Genomic DNA, 19,119 nt, shown 5'->3' on the forward strand with positions numbered 1-19,119 from the left:
GCATGGGCACCGGGTGTCTCATTTGATTAACCATCCAACTCTCGATTTCGGCTCAGGTCATGATCTCACGATTCGTGGGATCCCCTCCCCCCAGCGGGCTCTGTGCCCACAGCTCAGAGCCTGGAGCCTGCTTCGGATTCTGTGTCTCCCTCTCTCTCTCTCTGCCCCTCCCCGGCTCGCACTCTGTCTCTCAAAAACAAATAAAACATTAAAAAAATAAAGAAAAGAACACAAACAAAATTCTCTCTTACTGGCTAGATACTGCTGCCCTTGGACAGCTGTCTCTCCTATCAAGCATGACGTTGGTAACAGACCCCTCTCCATGTTTATTTACCATATGTATTTAACGTTTATCTAGAGCTTACTATGTGCCAGGCACTATTCTAAGGATTTGATAATCCTCAAAAACTCTTTGTATATGCCATTGTTACCCCGATTTAACACACGGAACGTAACCGTGGCACCAAAAGATAGAGTAATCCGCTTAAGGCCCCATGGCTGGTAAATGGCAGAACCAAGAGTCAACCCCAGGTGCTCTGTCTCTGCTTCCAACCCCCATGCCAAGCTCCACACCCCCCTGCTCTGGATGAGCCGTTGCCATCCCTGACCTATGACCTGGCCTCTTGTGTGCCGAGATGGTGCCTCGTGTCTGACCCCATTGCCTGCACCCCTTACTCTGGTAGGCGTTCCTGCCTTGGTTCTTACAAAACCTCTGCTCAAAAGCAGCCTGTCAGTACTGATGGCAATACTCCTTTTGTCTCAGACCTTCCCAGGCCGTTGGCAGCCACTCAGAGCACTCAGTGTCCTCTGTGCCTTTCTTCTAACGCCCTGAGGTCAGCCACCTCCCCCCTCATTGCAACACATGAGCTTTTCTGGTATCCTGCTCTCTCCACGCGCCTGCCCGATTGCCACAAGTTGCCCGCCTGATTGTTACAAGTTGCTTCAAACGCTTGCAAGTATCACGTTTTCCGCTCCTGCGTTGAAGCAGACCGTGTGCCACATTGAGCTGAGTGCTGAAGACAAGAGAGGAACAGGACCCCTGACCTCTCAAGAGACTTGGAGCTAGAAGCCAGGTCCCTTTCAGCTTTGGGTCACGCATCCCAGCACCAAGTGGACACGCAGCGGACATTCGGTGAATATTCATTCGTTTAGCAAATGTTTATTGAGTGCTTACTACACACATGCCAGTGTGATCCGTGTGGAGGATATGGGAGACCAGACAGGCGCAGGATTCCCTGGGCTCCAGGGACGCAGAGCCAACTTTAGCCGGCCCCCCTTCCTCCAAAGGAGCAGAGGGTGCGGGTGGGGGAGAGACCAGCGAGTGGAGGCCACGGGAAGCTGCCAAAGAAGCCAAAGCTCGAAGCCAAGCAACTGGCCTAGCTTCTGGCCAGGGCGTCCTCTTCTTCTCGGAACCCAGACGTGGACACACGTGCAGCAGCCACTCCGGGGACCCCTCACATAGCAGGGGCTGGCCTCGCGGGGGAAAGCAGAGCTTTTGTTAAGACGACTGGGAGGAGGAAGGCTACAGGACCTTGCGCGCGCAGCGGCAGGGGTGGCGCGCGACTGGAGCGAGACCTCTTAGAAGGAGAGAGAACTCTCCAGCCCGCAGCCCAAACTCTGGAGCCTAGCCTGGCTTCCAATGGCAGGCCCGCTGCTCACCTATTGTGTGACCTTGCGCGAGTCACTTACCCTTCCCAGGACTCAATTACATCACCAGTTAAGTGGGTTTCCAATAACCTTAAGGTTAGCGCGAGGATTCAGAGAGAATGCCCGGAAAGCTTCCCTAGTGTGTTCTGGGCATATAGGCTTCGCTCCCGCTCCGTCGCTCACACCTCGCTGGGTCCCCCGCGCTCCCCCTCCCAGGGACGCACGCCTAGCCCATCAGGGCGCGCCCGCGCGGGTGGATTTATTGGCCCGCTTGGGGCGGGGTTTGGGAAGAGGCGAGGAGGGAGGGAGGAGGTGAGGGCGAAGAAAGGGAAGCGGCGGAGGGGCCGGAGGCGCGCGGGGCGGGGCGGGGCGGGGGAGGAGCCGGGCTGGGTCCCTGGGCCCCGCGCGGCGCGCTCCGGGAGCCCGGGGCGGCGGGGGCGGGGGCGGCGCGCGGCGGCCAATGGCGCGCGGCGCTGCGGCGGGGGCGGCGCGGCGACACCCGGCTGCTGACAGCCAAACTCCCCAACTCCGCCCTCGTCCCCGCGGGATCCCGGAGCCCGAGCCGGCCTGGGGCCGAGGCCGCCCGAGCCGCGCTGCGAGCGAACATGGCAGCAGAATGAGAAGGCTGGCGCCGGGTCGTAGCCGTCGGCGCCGCGCTGCAGCTCGAGATCCGCGTCCGGCGCCCTGCGAGCCGCGCGCTTAGCCGGCCTCCTGGTGGCCGCTGGATTATTTCATTCGGAGCCGAGGGCGGGGGAGAGAGGGGGACCCCGCAGCCGCGCCGGTCCGTGCTCGGGCAGGGTGTGCGACTCGCCGGCTGCGGAAAGCACGCGGGAGAGAGCGGGTCCCGGGCTGCGGCGGCGCGGGCGCGGGGATGAGCCGGCCATGGGGCGGCCTCGGCGGGGCTCGCGGAGCCGGCCGGCGCTGCGGCGGGGGCGCTGCCTGAGCCGGGGCTCCGCGGGGCTTCGGGGCCTCGGGCGCCCCGGGGGGGTCCCTGCCGCCGCCCCCGGGAGGGACGGGAGCCCCGCGTGGCGGACACTGCAGCAGACGCCGCACTGAGGCGCCCCGAGCCTGCTCCGCCTGCAGCTCGGTGCGCTCTCGGCACCCGGGCGCCTTGCCCGGTGCACGGGCTGCTGGCGCACGGCGGCGAGCCGGGCGCAGGACTGGCTACACGGGGGTGTGTGAGCCTGTGGGACTGGAGATCTGAGCTGAAGCAGAACCCGGCGGACCGGAGCAGCCATGCTTCCCGGGGTGGGCGTGTTCGGCACCAGCCTCACGGCCCGTGTCATCATCCCGCTGCTGAAAGACGAGGGCTTCGCGGTGAAGGCGCTGTGGGGCCGCACGCAGGAGGAAGCGGAGGAGCTGGCCAAGGAGATGAGCGTCCCCTTCTACACCAGCCGCATTGACGAGGTGCTGCTGCATCAGGACGTGGACTTGGTGTGCATCAACCTGCCGCCGCCCCTCACCAGGCAGATCGCTGTCAAAACCCTGGGTGAGCGACCCCCTCCCCCCTCCCCTGCAGCCTTCCTTCCTTCCCTGCTGCTCTTCTGCTCTCGCCCCCTCTTCATCCCCGAGGCTTATGAGGCATCTACGCCGGCCCGGGGACCTGAGATGCCACAGGCCACTCGGAGCTCCCTCCTTCCTCATCCCCGGCCTTCCCAGCCTCTGCGCTTCTCTCCTCCCTTCTGGCACCACCTGGACGCGCCTTCCCACGTGTGTGGCGCGGAGGCTGGAGGAGGCGTGTGTTCCCGGGATGTCGACCAGGCGGATCGGATGCCGAGGACTGGGCATGGGCTGCTCGGAGGGAGAGGAAACTCAGTCCCCAGCTGTGTCTGTAGTGCCCCGAGTGTGTGCGTGGGTGCGCGCCTGGGAGAGGCGAGTGCGCGCCCGGGAACACCCGAAACAAGGGCCCCACACGTGTGTCTGGTTTTCCTGAGGGCGGGAGACTGCCTGATCCGGAGCAGCTGTGACGTCCTGCCCGGCCAGTTTGCTTCTTTCTGCTGTTAGTTTGGTGTGAGGTTAGAATCTGACGATCAGCTGGAATTACTAAATCTTGGCTGTAAGCGAGGACGGCGGGAGTGGTTAGATGGGGCGGGGGGAGAGGGATTTATGGGGACGTCTTCCAGGAGGTCGTGGGTTAGTGACGACTGGTTTGATAAAACCAGGGGGATTTAAGTGTCGAGCGTGGCAGCTCAGGAGCTGCCTTCTGCGTGGGTTTGGAATGATAGGTCTTGAATTTTTAGGGGACGAACGCAGCCGTTACAGAGGCATGGGTGCTTTGTGTGGGAAAAGGCCCCGCGCAGCCCCTTTCACGTGGGAGCATGTACTAGTCCCTCCTTAATAACCGTGGGGAAAGTTCCCAGGTCTGACGTGGGCAGGGAGGCTGGGAACGGGCTCACCGCCCCCTGGCCATCCGGTCCCCCCACCTGTATAACCCAGGCAGTCTGAACAATCTCCGAGCACAGAGCAACCGCAGCTTTGCCGTGCCCAGGGGAAAAAGAAGCGTAATTTTGTCCACTGGCAGTCCTCACACGTACCTAAGACGATCCCAGCAGTATCCCTGCCTCTGGAACCCGCCCAGAAAGTGTACCGCCCGCCCTTGAAAGTTGGAATTTTTATTGATGGGGAAAGAGACCAAGCTTATGGCCCAGGACGCGACATTAAAGAAGTGTTTCAAGGGAAGGGCAGGGACAGTACCCAGAAGTCCATGGTAATTTATGTAATCTGGGAAGGTGTGTTTTATTTTTACGTTTTAATGGGCGCGGATTAAGGGTAGATGAAATGTACGTATATTTTAATTAACTGCAGAGACCTATGACCGGAAGGTAGAACTCTTTCTTCCTAGAAAACCATTTTTTAAAAAAAAAATTAGGCCATTCTACTCTGGACTCAGACGGGACATCTGATCGAATTCCTAAGGAGGCTGCCCAAGCCTGTCCGTTTTCATGTCAGTTTGATTAGGTTTCTGACCTTTGTTTATTTTTCTTTGGCCTTGAATTGAATGTCCTTGGGTTCTGGGCTCTCTTTTCTGTCTGGTGTCATATATGTGGGATAGCTGACCTCTGTGCTTCAGTGGGTCTGTGCCTTATCAAATAGGTCATAACCCTCCTGTGGCCTGAACCTATTAGGACAGTTGGTGTCCACCAGGTTTCTACTGAAGAGCTTATGCCTGGTCATATCAGACAGACCTTGTAACATCGCTTCTCCCCACTATGGCAACGCAGCCCTGTCGGTCAGCACCCCTAAGGCGTATCACCAGGAGAGTGGCAATTTGGGGGACAAGGATGTCCCTGTTTCCTGACCAACTCTTGTACTTCAGCCCAAAGAGCATTTGGTTGGAGAGGAGGGGTGCACCTTATATACATTTCTGGATACTTCTGTTCTTATTTGCAATAATCCCCGTGACTTCTTTTTTTCCCTTGACAAGACTAACATGAGTTACCTCTTCAAAGCCAAGCAAAGAGGCTTCAGAAACAGACTTAGTTTAATAAGCATGACTAAGGAATAGGGTTTTGTGTATATGTTTTGTAGGAAGTTTTGAGCTTTTTTTCTTTTTTTAACTCCTGGTTTTGCAGGTAACTTGAGATAGGTTGTGATTATCGAAAATGAAGGGGGGCATCGGCTTTAGATGTGGCCGGATGTTGGTCTCATGCCCCACATCGTCTCTCCTGGAAAATCCCCAGGCCACTCCCGTTGACGATGTACCTGCAAATATGCAGCCTGGTGGTCATCTTGGTATGCTTTGCTGTCATAGTTAGAGGTTCAGCACATACAACACAGGAAGTGAAACACCCCAGACAGTTAGAGGCCTGGTTTGGCCGTTGGGGTTTATAGATGCTAGAGTTTGCCCGGAATTGAAACAAGCCGGTTTTGGGGCACCTGGGTGGCTCAGTCGGTTGAACGGCCGACTTCGGCTCAGGTCATGATCTCGCGGTCCATGGGTTCGAGCCCCGCGTCGGGCTCTGTGCTGACAGCACAGAGCCTGGAGCCTGTTTCAGATTCTGTGTCTCCCTCTCTCTGACCCTCCCCTGTTCATGCTCTGTCTCTCCCTGTCTCAAAAATAAAAACCAAAACCAAAAACCAAAAAAACGTTAAAAAGAAACAAGCTGGTTTTGACGGGTCCTAGTGAATTGGCCTTCTTTTGGCAAAGGCTAGGGCTTTGAGTTGCTGGCCCAGCAGTGGCCAGTGGTCTGTGGTCATCTATCCATACTCATAACTGGTCTCAGGCCTGTCAAGGTAAGGGTTTGGTCTGGGGACCATCGAGGAATGACACTTGGAATCAGTAGAATCACAGGGGCACTTGGGTGGCTCAGTCGGTTAAGTGTCTGACTCTTGGTTTTGGCTCAGGTCGTGATCTCAGGGTTTGTGAGTTCGAGTTCTGCATCGGGCTCTGCACTGACAGTATGAGCCTGCTTGGGATTCTCTCTGTCTCTCCCTCTCTCTCTCTCTCTCCCTCTCAAAATAAATAACCTTAAAAAAATAGAATCACATACATCCTCCTTTAATTTTTAAAAATTCCCTTGAAATCCCTGCTTTGGTGAACTAGGCATTTCTCTGTTGTAGAGACTTTCCTGCCATTCTTTTGTACAGTTTCTCCAGCGCCCAGGGCTGCCCCTTATTAAATACCTACCCTGTGCCGGCCAATATGGTAGGTGCAGTATGGAAAACGTTTCGTTTCATGATGAGAATGGTCCTCTGAGATAGATGTGATGCCCATTGTACAAGTGAGGCAACTAAAATCCAGAGACCCGAGTGGAATTGCTCAAGGGAATACTGCTGGGGATTTGAACACCACCATTCTGCCTCCCTGGAGTCCTTTCTTCCCCCTTCCATCCCCTAACCTTGCTTCTTTGCCTCAGTTCCTTTTCTCAGATCGTGGTAGCTCGGGTGAGACTGTAGAATTATCCTTTATTCCTGTTTCTCCCACCCATGGAATTAGTTCCCTCTTATATCTGTTCCTTTTTCGCTATCATTGCTTCCTCCAGAGAAGGAACTGGCTCCGTACCTGGGCTTCTGAACTAGGTTCCAGCCTGCCCCTCCTCGCCGCTGCCTCCATTGTCCACGCTGCTGCCAGAATTTCCTTGAAGAACTTTACACTCGGTCATGTCACTGTGCCCCCCTTGCGTCACTTCTAGGAAGAGTCCCAAGTGCTTGGCATGTCGGGCAAGAGCTGGCCTCGGGTGAGCCTGCCCGGGCTCATATCCTGCTGGCTATTCTGGAACCCCATGAGCTTTAGCTAAACCCCAAACTACTAGTGTGCCCTTGAATGGACCCCTGTTTGATTATATGTCCATGCCTCTGTCTGGAACACCTGCCTTGTGAGGGTTGCCTGTTCATCCTGGAAGAGTCTGCCCTTGGGTTACCTCCTCCCGGAAGCCTCCCCCTTTCTCCCTCTCACCCCTCATGTACCCTGCGGTGGTCTCAGCACCACATGCCCCCCAATCTTTCCCCAAACTGATCGTAGTGCATCGCAGCAAACTGGAGGCAATCACTCTTACCAGTTTTGAAGATCTGGCTGGGTATGTAGTGGCAAACATGTGGGTGAAAAATTCTAAAACCTTTTTTACGTAGCTGGTAACATTCCATACCATACACACATATTCATATATATGTATATAAAAACCAGCATCTGAAAGTATCCTTTTTCCTATTTTTGGCTGCATAGTATTTCATCATATGGATAAATCAACATTTATTTAACCAGTTCCCTATTACTGAGCATTCGGGTTATTCCCAATCTTTTGCTTATACAAACACATAGTGAACAACCTAGAACCTGTGTCATTTTGCGCATCCACGAACGTGCTTGTAGGACAAATATGCCAGCGGCTGGTCAAAAAGTATGTGCTCATTTCCTTTAACAAAGGTGTTGCCAAATTAACCGGCGCCCAAAATGACACTGCTGTTTGTCCATTTCCTCGTGTGCCTCTCTCTCTGCAAGCTCCTTGCCTGCCAGGTGTCTGAAGGCTTCTGAACTAGGTTCCAGCCTGCCCCTCCTCGCCGGGATGGTCTCACTCACCTTTTGTATCCAGATCAGCACAAGCTCCCAGCCAGCCTTTGGGGTCAGTCAAAACCTGTCTCCAACTTGCCCTGCTGCACCTAGAGTATGCAATGAGCCACACGCTGGCTCCCTAGGTCCACTCCTGTTCCTTATCCAGTCTAGTCTCTATACGATAGGCGAGTGCCATCTATCTGTCTATATATATAGATGGCACTGTGTCATTCCCTGCTCAGAATCTCTCAGTGCTATCTCCTATGGCACTTGGGGTATCATTCAGCTTTCTTGGCCTGAGTGGCCCTGCCTAGTAATCCCTGTCACCTCCTTGGTGACTGTCCACTCTCCCCGGCTCACTACCCTCCAGCACCTTGGGCCTTTTTGCTCAAACACACCAGCCTCTTTCCTGACTCTGGGCCTTTGCAAACTGGCTTTTCCCTCTGCCTGGAAGGTTCTCCCTCACTCCTCTGAATGGCTAGCTCGTTCTGACTTCACGTTTCAGCTCCGATGTTATGTCAAGAGAGAGGCCTTTCTGATCCTCCTCTTCCAACCAAAAGTTCTTTCCCCCACTTCTCAGTTCTCCCTCTGCACCCTCTTTATGTTCTTTGTAGCGCTGTTGCTGTTCGTGTGACCTCTTTCCCTTGCTAGTTCTGTTATTCGGTATTTATCTCCCCATGTGGAAAGAAAGTTCTTTGAGGTAGAGCCTGCGACTGCTTTGCTCTCCGGGGTGGCCTTATCTCCCCTAGACAGTGCCAGGCGCTGAGTCACCTACTAGGCACCCTGTAAATATTTGCTAAATGACAAATGAATGCCTTTTTAATGAATGAATGGATGCTTGGGGAAGGCAAAAGGTTACAAAGAGGATGGGTCCATCAGTAAACCACGCTTTGCCCTGCACGCAGTAGCCCAGTGTCTCCCAGACACTCACACGCGGTCTCACCACCTGGAGCCCTTGTCAAAAGGCAGATTCCAGGGTGGGACCCAAGATTCAGAGTTTCTATCCAGCCCCGCCTCCCTCCGCCGGGTGGTGTGGATGCTGGGACAGCTGGACACAGAGATGTGATGGCTCTGTGCCTCTGGGAAAACAAGACCAACCTCGCCGTGAATAATTAAACTGGTGAGGGGGTTGGGGGGGGGGGACGGTGTTAAAGTATCTGGTGCCTTTGTGTGTAACACGACGACCTCTGTTTTCCTGGTCCCTGCCCCAGTTTCTGGAGCTGGGGGAAGCCTCTCTGCGGGATGGGAGGCTCCTTTGGGATGGTGACGAAGGCTGTGGAGTTTCTCTGAGCTTTGATGGTGCTGCACGTGGATCTTGCCCGGGCTTGTTTGGCGTCCTCAGCTCCATGCCCTTTGCCACCCCTGCGTCATAGTGTCTGCAATTGCTCAAGGCGGACAAGGGCTGCCGGGACAGAAAACGGGGATGGTCGTCATGGCCACACGCGCGGAGCTATGGCTGTAGATAATCAGACATCATTTTTGCACTTGGAGGTCATCATTCTGAAATCCCAGCAAACCCCGCATTTCCAGCTCCCCCCTCGAAGTCGCTTCGGGATGTTTTCCTCTCCGAACACAGGGTGGAAAAGGCAATGTGCTCTTCTCTCTTGAGTTTCTGCCCGCTCAGCACTGAGTGCGGTGGTTTGGGTCTATGGGTTTGTTGTAGGGTCGAGGACGCCCTGGGGCGTTATGTCTAACCATGGCAGAAATGACTCTGTACTGTTAGGAAAAGTCAAGGTTCACCAATCCCAATCCATCTAACTGAAATTAGGTGCAGTTGAGTGATTATTTTGCTGATGATATCTGGCTTTGAAAATGTACGATTCTGCAGAAGATTAAACGGAAATGAGAAAAAGCCAAAGGAAGAAACTGGACATTTTGATGCTGAAACTAGGGAGGAATAAAAAAAAAAAAAAAAAATGGTGGAAGTAAATAGCTTGTTTTAAAGGTTTCACCAAGAAGGAAATACACAGGCAATTAGTTACATATTTTGATTGAGGGCCGTCGTGGCCTGTCATTGTAGACAACATTGTGATTCGCAGAACTGGTGATAGGGTAGGTTGGCAGGTCACAAGTGTGTAACCATCCTTGTCGAGCCTCAGGTTTCTGGCCAACAAGATGGATTTAAAGGTATTATCATGGGGGGCGCCTGAGTGGCTCCGTGGGATAAGCGTCCAACCCTTGATTTCAGCTCAGGTCATGATCTCATGGTCGTGAGATCGAGCCCCACGTCGGGTGTGGAGCCTGCTTCAGATTCTGTGTCTCCCTCTCTTTCTGCCCCTCCCCGACTCTCTCTCGCTCTCTCTCTCTCTCAAATAAATTAAAAAAAAAAAAAATCATACAAGGTTGGTGTGACAAAATGAGAGGGGGTGTGTAAAGAGCCCACGCCCCCCACCCACTATCTGCCTAAACTCAATAAATGTTATTCTATTTCTTCTTGATGTGATCAGTTCTTCAACCTATTCCAAATGGTACTTAATTTTTTTGTTTGTTTGTTTTTAATATGAGAGAGCAGGAGCACAAACAGGGGAGAGGGGCAGAGGGAAAGCGAGAGAGAATCCCAGGCAGGCTCCACGCTCAGTACAGAGCCCGACGCGGAGCTTGAGCCCACGACCCTGGGATCACGACCTGAGCTGAAATCAGGAGTCGGACGCTCAACTGAGCCACCCAGGCACCCCCGACCAGTGGTACTTTTGAAGATTTGTTTATCATATTTTTCAAAGAGGTGATTCCCTCCTGCTAGATTTGGAAAATACAGTTGAAAGTTATTATTGTCCTCTTTTAGAGGAAACGTGCATAAGCCACACTTCACATGTGGGATTTGCTGAGAATACAGTACTTGCTTCACAGATGCATGATCTAGAAGGTGCTGATGGTGTTCCCAGGAACTCACCACACCTGGATGATGAGATTCATCATCCCCTGCAAGAAGGATGCCGGGTCCTCCACGGAACTCAGGGGCAGGGGCATAGCTCAGGTCTCAGGAGGCGCCTGGCAACTATGAACTCCTGGAATTTTATCGTTTTTGTGCTCTGCTTCTCTCCACGTGTTGGCCTCATCGCCTGTCCTGCTTTAAACCACCTTTCTCTGCCTTCCTGCATCCATGTGGTGGACAGAACACCAAATATGGTGTCCAGGACTCCCAAATGCAGTTATCACCGGTCCCCACTTCCCCTTGTCCCCGCTTGTGTCTAATGCTTTCCCCTGGCCTGGTCTTTTTGGAGGTTATCTTGTAACATGGGGGACCCATCACGAAATGCCGTGGGGGACCCTCTACTGCAGGGAAGTGGGGGGGTGGAGGGATGACAAGCGGGCGTCCCGAGCTGGGCCCCACTCCCTCAAGGTGCTAATTCTAAGAACACACACTTGGGTGAAGGTTTTACAAACGTAGATGTTTCTGGATACTGTGGGTTCTTTAGCCATGTTGCTGAAACACACGCTCAGCACTTTGCCGCTTTTATAATAATCGCAGTAAAACAGCGGACAGAAGAAACACGTGTGTGACGACCCAATGCCAACCTTGTCATTAGTATTAAGTTCAGGGAGTGTGTGTTTGTAAAATATGTGATGGGAGAATGGATAAACTTGACCGGCTCCATGGGGTTTGATGGCCGAGCACCTTCTGCTTGGCACGTGCCAGAGGCGAACTGTGGTGAGCGTAGGGCCTCCAAGGAGTCAGGAAAAGGATAGAGCTTCCTGGGGAAGAGGAATTTCTACCTTCGGACTGCCTTCACGCTGCAAAACTCTTCCCTAGGCCTCCAGCCTGCTAGTCTGCCCTGCAAATTGCATGAACCAGTTCCTTAAAAATAAACCTGCCTTGCCCTCACTCCCCGACCCGTAGTCCCTCCCTCCTCTTCCATTCCCTCCCTTCTCTCCCACTCTTCCCCCTCACTTTCCCCACATCCTTCCCCCCTTCCCTTCTCCCTTTCTCCTCCCCGCCCACCCCATCTACCCGCCCACCCCTTATTGGTTCTGTTTCTCTGGAGCCCACTGATGAACACACATTTTGCCTGGATCCAGTCCACCTGGCCAGGTGAGCTGGGCGATGTCACCCAAGTGTGGATCTGGCAAGACTCCTTGGTGCTGAAGCTGTTCCATTGAGTTCAGCTGGTGAGTGTGGGCCCCGAGGAGAGCACTGTCTGAGCTTTGTCCTCTAGAACGGGAAGACTTTGAAGGCAAAAGATCTTTTTGGTTTAGACTCCAACAAGGCGGGGCGGGAAGGCTGTAGAACCCTCGATGCTGAGAGCCGCAGGGACCCTGACCCGTTCTTACCTCTGTCATCCAGGCTTTGGGGAAGCTGGCTTCTCAGGTTTAAGCAAGTTTAGGACGCCCTGGAGTTTAAACTTTCCTTGAGAATTGTTAATGCCCCGTGAGTATTAAAAAGTGCAGGAAAAAAACCACAAAACTTTACAATGATAGGAATTGTTTTTAAAATTTCTGATTTCCAACTGCAACGGCTTTCGTGGTACCGAGAGGCTCTTTCAATTAGCATGACGCCCATAAACTGAAACTATAGAGTGTGGAAGCCTCAGTGATTTAAATGGGTATGTAGCTTTCGCATTGCTTTTTTTAAATAGCTTTATTGAGATAAGCTTTATGTATCACGAGAGTTACCCACTGAGAGCCAATGATTTCTAGTAAGCATATACCATTGTGCAAAAAGTTTTAGAACGCTTCCAACATCCCCACACGTTTCCTCCTGCCTGTTTGCAGCTGGCCCCCATTCCCACCCCAACCCCCTGGCAACCCGGGATACGCTTTGTCTCTGTCATTTGGCTTCTTCTAGAAATTTCACATAAATGAAGTCCTGTAGTATGTAGTCTTTGGTGTCTGACTTATTTCCCTTAGCATGTTTTTTGATGTTCATCTGCATCGTTGCGTCTATCAGACATTCATTCCTTTTTCTTATTGCCTAGTAACCTTCGAGTAACATACCACATTTTGTTCATCCATTCACCCTCTGATGGATGTTTGTACTGCTTCCAGTTTTTAGCTATTTTTTTTTTTAAAGTTTATTTATTGTGAGGGAGAGCACATGAGCAAGAGCTGGGGAGGGGGAGAGAGAGGGGAGAGGGGGGAGAGAGAGGGGAGAGGGGGAGAGAGAAGGGAGAGGGAGAGAGTCCCAAGCAGGTTCCGCACGGTCAGTGCAGAGCCTGATGCGGGGTTTGAACTCACCAACCTCGTGATCGTGACCTGATCTGAAAAGAAGAGTCAGACGCTTAACTGACTGAGCCACCCAGGCGCCCCCAGTTTTTAGCGATTATCAGTAATGCTGCTTTGAACATTTGCATGCAAGTCTTTTGTAGACCCAGGTTTTTTTCACTTCTCTTGGATACATATCTAAGAGCGAAATTGCTGGGTTGTATGCTATGTATATGTTTGCCTCGTATGTACTATTCTGTATTCCCACCAGCTATGTAGGGATATTCTAATTCCTCTACACCAGCACCAACACTTGGTATTGGCAGCCTTTTTGAGGACAACCATGATAGTGCATAGAGCTATTGCATTATGACTTTGATTTGCTTTTCCCTAGTGACTATTGATGTTGAGCAACTTCTTGTGTGCTTATTAGCCACTCATGTATCTTCAGATTTCTTGAGCAGTTTTACATTGAATTTTCTTCTTACTGTTGAGTTGTAAGCATTGGTTTTGGGATCTTGTTGTGTTGTTCAGTTAGGGGTAGATTTTTTGGTTTTTGAATACTTTCCTTTCTTCTTGATTTTGGAACTAGATGCAGCTGAACTAATTCTCCAACCTAATTAAGATGAGCTTTGCCAGATATTCATGGAAATGGTTCATTATTTAGAAAAGCAAGACAGCCATGTGAGCGGATGCTGATGTCTGGGGCACCAGCATTGCCCCAGGCCCTGATAATGTGCTGAAAATCCTTTTTCTTTTAAGTGTTTATTTTGAGGGGCACCCGGGTGGCTCCGTCAGTTAAGCGTCCGACTTGGGCTCGGGTCATGATCTCACAGTTCATGGGTTCGAGCCCCGCGTCGGGCTCTGTGCTGATGGCTCGGAGCCTGGAACCTGCTTCGGATTCTGTGTCTCCCTCTCCCCCTGCTCCTCCCCTGCTCATGCTCTGTCGCTCTCCTTCAAAAATAAATTAAAAAAAAAAAACCATTAAAAATTTTTTTTTAAATGTTTATTTTGAGAGAGAGAGAGAGAGCAAGAGAGAGCGTGCACTCATGCACACATGAATGGGGGAGGAGCAGAGAGAGAATCCCAAGCAGGCTCCACGCTGTCAGCACAGAGCCCAACACGGGGCTGGATCCCACGAACCATGAGATCATGACCTGACTCGAAATCAAGAGTTGGACGCTTAACCTACTGAACCGCCCAGGCTCGCCTGTGCTGAACGTTCAGATTTCCAATTTGAAGGTGATCTGAGGGGGTCCAGGATCCTTCAGTCGCTTATTCTGCCCACTGTCTGCAGAATGTTTCTCTTCTTCATTCACTTCTCTTTAATAAATGTCTTTGGATGCCTATAGCACTCTGTTAGCTGTCACCAGCCCACCAGCCGTGCCTCAGATGGTAAGATACAGTCTTTGCTCTTGCCCGAAGAGAAGCATGTGCAAACACGCAACAATGCAATAACATGTATCATGAAGTATAGTGAATTGTGATACTGTGAGGCCGGGAAGTGTTTGCTTGAGGCAACTGAATAACCCCCCAAATGTCAGTGTTGGGTTAAGGGTCAGCCACCTGGGAAGCTCCCCAGTGCCAATCCGCAAAGGGTACTAACGCGAAGGAGAAAAAGCAGAGAAAAAACCCAGAGAATTCCCCCCACAAAAGGTGCTATGTGTGTGAATAAAAGACTTAGAGCAGAGAGAGGCTGGAAGGAGCGTCTTCTAACAGCTGCTGAATTACTGCTGTGCTGTCTTCTAGAAGGGCTGGATCTAGAGGCTGGATAATGCTCACTGCCGAGCTTTGGTTTTGCTGAGTGGGGAACTCGGGTTTGAGGTTAGAGAGGGAAATGAACAGGGCCTGTGACGAAAGGCCACGCTGGTCCCCAGGGCCCTTCTCCTCAGGCAGCCTGGGTCCCAAGGGAGGTGGCCCTGCCGATAATGGATGCTGCCTGAAAGCTGAGGAAAGAGGAATTCTGAGAGCTGAGAGGGTCCAGGAAGACCTTCTGGAGGAGGTGGGGCTTCTATGGACCCAGAAGAGGGGGTAGGATTTAAATAATTGAAAAGGAAGATATAGAAGGTTTTATGAAGTAAAATCCTTTTCAAGGAACCATGTGGTTCTGGGACAACACTCTGAGGAAAATTGTGTTTCGTATGACTGACCACTTAGGACAAAGAGTAGTTTAAGTATGTCCAAAATTTACTGGCTCCTGGGTGGCTACCCACTGGCTCTTGGGTGGCTCAGTCCGTTAAGCATCCAACTTTGGCTCAGGTCATGATCTCATGGTTCTTGGGTTCGAGCCCGGTGTTGGGCTCTGTGCTGACAGCTCGGAGCCTGGAGTCTGCTTCGGATTCTGTGTCTCCCTCTCTCTCTGCCCCTCTCCCCCTTGTGCTCTCTCTCAAAGATAAATAAACATTAAAAAAATTAAATTAAAAAAAATGTCCAAAATAAAAAAAAAATTGTTCTCGTCTAGAATTAAAAAAATTCTTCTTTGCCGGCAAATTGACTGCCCCCCTACCCCCCCCCCCCCGCCACCACATCAGCAGGAAGTTCCACTTATATCTTTCTCTCCCCTCAATTCCAAACGGTGACAGTCACAGATGACACAGCTCTGGGGTAGGCAAAGGGAACAGCTTGCAGGATCATTGGAAAGAACCCCCTCGAGAGGAACACAATGGCGGCCTCATGGGGTGTGAAAAGAGCTGTAAAAATCCATTCAGCGAGAGACCTTGTTAAAAATTTTTTTTTAAATGTTTATTTATTTTTGAGAATGGGAGACAGCGCGCGAGTGGGGGAGGGGCAGAGAGAGAGGGAGACACAGAATCCGAAGCAGGCTCCGGGCTCTGAGCTGTCAGTACAGAGCCCGATGCGGGGCTCGAACCCACGAACCGTGAGATCATGACCTGAGCCGAAGTTGGATGCTTAACGGACTGAGCCACCCAGGCGCCCCTCAGCAAGAGACCTTGTAAAGACAGAAGCTGGCTGTGTGATGGGGTTGGGGGCCATGCTCTGGTGGAGAGTGGGGTCCGGTGAGGACAGGGGGAGCCTGCTCAGTTTCTGGGTCTGTGCGTGTCCCTGTGTGATACAGGGGAACCCCTTTTGGTACAGGGGTCAGTGCTGGGGTGGGGCTGTGATGCACCACAAGAGAAAGGATGAAGGAATCTCCTTGGAGAAGAACACTCTGGGCATGATATGTGGACGCACATGTCAACCTCAGGAAAATAATGTTTTTCTAACGTTATTCAGCTTTTGAGAGCAGAGTGTGAGCAGGGGAGGGTTAGAAAGGGAGGGAGACACAGAATCCGAAGCGGGCTCCAGGCTCCGAGCTGTCAGCACAGAGCCCGACGCGGGGCTCGAACTCACGAACCGCGACATCGTGACCTGAGCCGGAGTTGGATGCTTAACTGACTGAGCCACCCAGGCGCCCCTGTTGGGGGAGATGGTTTTAGGGAAAGGCCGGCCACAGTGGGGGGGATGGGTAGTTAGTTCTTGCCCCGGGGTCCGGTAGTCAGTCAACCGAGCCTTGCTAGCTGAGTGCACTGGCTGGGCTTTTAAACCCCCCACCCCCCACTGTATGACACATTGTATCTCTGTTGCTTTATTTCAAAAGGAGGAGTTGCCTGTTGAATCTTCTGTTAACCTGTAGAAAGTAAAGTGAGGCACCGAATGCTTGTTCTATCATGGGCGAAGTTGACCAGTTTGCAGAGGCTGCCCGTCACTCTGCTTGGGCTTGAGTCCTGGTTTTGCCACCCTCTGAGTGGCCACGGACCCTCTGCTTAACTCTTCTGAGCCTCTGGTTCTTCATCTGTAAAACAGAGTTAATCAAAGTACCTAACTCTGAAGGTTGCTGACTTAATCAGGGATTTGTTTGTTGGTTGGTTTTTAAACATAATTTATCGTCACATTGGCTTACCTACGACACCCAGTGCTCATCCCAGCAGGTGCCCTCCTCCATGCCCATCACCCACCCTCCCCTCCCTCCCACCCCTCATCGACCCTCAGTTTATTCTCAGTTTTTAGGAGTCTCTTATGGTTTGGCTCCCTCTCTCTCTAACTTTTTTTTCCCTTCCCCTCCCCCATGGTCTTCTGTTCAGTTTCTCAAGATCCACAGATGAGTGAAAACATATGATATCTGTCCTTCTCTGACTGACTTATTTCGCTCAGCATAATACCTTCCAGTTCCATCCGCATTGCTGCAAATGACAACATTTCATTCTTTCTCATTGCCAAGTAGTATTCCATTGTGTATATAAACCACCTCTTCTTTATCCGTTCATCAGTCGGCGGTCATTTGGGCTCTTTCCATAACTTGGCTATTGTTGAACACGCTGCTGTAAACATTGGGGTACATGTGCCCCTCTGCATCAGCACTCCCGTATCCCCTGGGTAAATTCCTAGCAGTGTAATTGCTGGGTCATAGGGTAGTTCTATTTTTAATTTTTTTGAGGAACTTCCACACTGTTTTCCAGAGCAGCTGCACCAGTTTGCATTCCCACCAACAGTGCAAGAGTGTTCCCATTTCTAATCAGGGATTTGTTTAAAGTGAATACTCAATAAACATGAGAATCCTGCTTTATCAGGACTTACTACAGTGAGCTACTTACTATCTATTCACTCTTCCCTTGAGCAGGTATTTATTGAGCACCAGCTATATACCAGGCACTGTCTAGATCCGTGCTTTGAAATGTACTAGCCATTCGCTGTACCCTTGTATGTAGCTCTCTCTTTTTTTTAAGTGGCTCTTTACATGTACATAAATTGAAACTAAATCAAATAGGCAGCTCGGTTCCTCGGTTGCCTTAGCCACATTTCAAGTCCTTGAAGGTCCCACGTGGCTGGCTGATGGCTTCCATGTTGGGCAGTGCAGCATAGAACATTTCTATCATTGTGGAAAACGTTCTGTCGGATGGCGCGAATTGAGGCTGGGGAATCAGGGGCGAACGTAGCACTCATTTATGCTTCATCTAGATGCGGATTCTTGAGAAATCCAAACTTTTGGGTGTGTTTCCTTTTCTCCCAGGCATAGGACGATAGTCTACACAGTGCATTTGGTCTCATGAGTAATTCGTAGAACTTTGAGGTGTGGGCATGACCTCCTCTATTTATTAGTAAGGACTCTATTATTATTTTTTTTTTTAATTTTTTAATGTCTATTTTTAAGAAAGACACAGCACGAGTTGGGGAGGGGCAGAGAGAGAGAGGGAGACACAGAATCCGAAGCAGGCTCCAGGCTCTGAGCTGTGAGCACAGAGCCTGGCCTAGGGCTCGAACTTAAACCGCGGGATCATGACCTGAACTGAAGTCGAACGCTTAACCAACTGAGCTTCCCAGGCGCCCCGGTAAGGACTCTATGATTAACAAGATGGAGATGTGCCGGCTGTGGAAAGTTTCCTAAAATCCCCATTAGATGTTGGGAGTGGGTAAGCAGGTGGATGACACCCCTCCTCACCGTGGGGTCGTCACAGGTACTTGAGGTCCCCCTCCTTTCAGCCAATCTGGAGCCCATAGGAGAGAGAAGCACAGCGGGCAGGGACTTGTCACAGGTGCCTTGATCCCACAAGAACCGAGAACACTTGCAGCCAGTTCCTGAGGGTGCGCTTTGGGGGAGAACCCCGACTTCACGGGAAGGTTGCTTCCTCTTCTCCCACCACCACACCAGGGGAGAAGGGGGTTCTGCCCGCGTGCCTCCTCTCTCTGCACCCCTGTCTGTCCCTGAAGCCGAGGGGAGAGGCTGAAGAAGTGCTAATGCACAAAGCCTCATCGAATAGGTAATTCCTTTTTTCTAATTATAATTGTGATTTTCTCCCCCTCCTTCTGGGGGAAAGCAATACCCATTATTTAAAAATAATGTTTTAAAAAGTTTTATTTATTGATTTTTGAGAGAGAGACAGAGAGAGTGAGCAGGGGAGGGGCAGACGGGGGGGGGGGGAGAGAGAGAGAGAGAGAGAGAGAGAGAGAGAGAATGAGAATCCCAAGCAGGCTCTGCACTGTCAGCACAGAGCCCGATGCAGGGCTCGAATTTCACACTGTGAAATCATGAGCTGAGCCGAAACTGAGAGCTGGACTCTTAACTGACTGAGCCACTCAGGCGCCCCCAAAGCAATACCCGTTTGCCTGAGCGTTGCTTTGGGGCACTGGGACTCGAAGTTCCAGCTATTTGGAGCGTGGAGGGCGAGGTGAGTGTGCCTTGGCAGGGGGCGTGAGCACACGCGTGCCCCGTGCCCCCCACAGAATGTCGCTTGCCTGAGGTCAAGGGCAAAGCGGGGACTTGAGGTGACTTGTTACCGAAATGTGCCGTTCGCGGCCCCTCTCCTCACCTGCCTGAATGTGAATAATCCAAAGTGGGCGGTGGAAAG

At 51.8% G+C, this 19,119-nt stretch overlaps 1 protein-coding gene across 4 annotated transcripts in view; it reads left to right on the forward strand.

Annotated features, from left to right (window-relative positions):
* Positions 1-2,040: 2,040 nt before the first annotated feature.
* The window catches only part of GFOD1 (Gfo/Idh/MocA-like oxidoreductase domain containing 1), a 113,859-nt gene continuing 96,780 nt past the window's right edge, over positions 2,041-19,119 (forward strand). The window contains exon 1 of one of the 4 annotated variants that reach the window (XM_058732970.1): positions 2,041-3,136. In XM_058732970.1, coding sequence (XP_058588953.1) covers positions 2,884-3,136 — 253 coding nt within the window. In that variant the 5' untranslated portion in view covers positions 2,041-2,883. The other 3 variants (XM_058732971.1, XM_058732976.1, XM_058732977.1) reach the window with 3 other exon arrangements.

Source organism: Neofelis nebulosa, chromosome 6 (genome assembly GCF_028018385.1).
Source record: "Neofelis nebulosa isolate mNeoNeb1 chromosome 6, mNeoNeb1.pri, whole genome shotgun sequence".
NCBI lineage: Eukaryota > Metazoa > Chordata > Mammalia > Carnivora > Felidae > Neofelis > Neofelis nebulosa.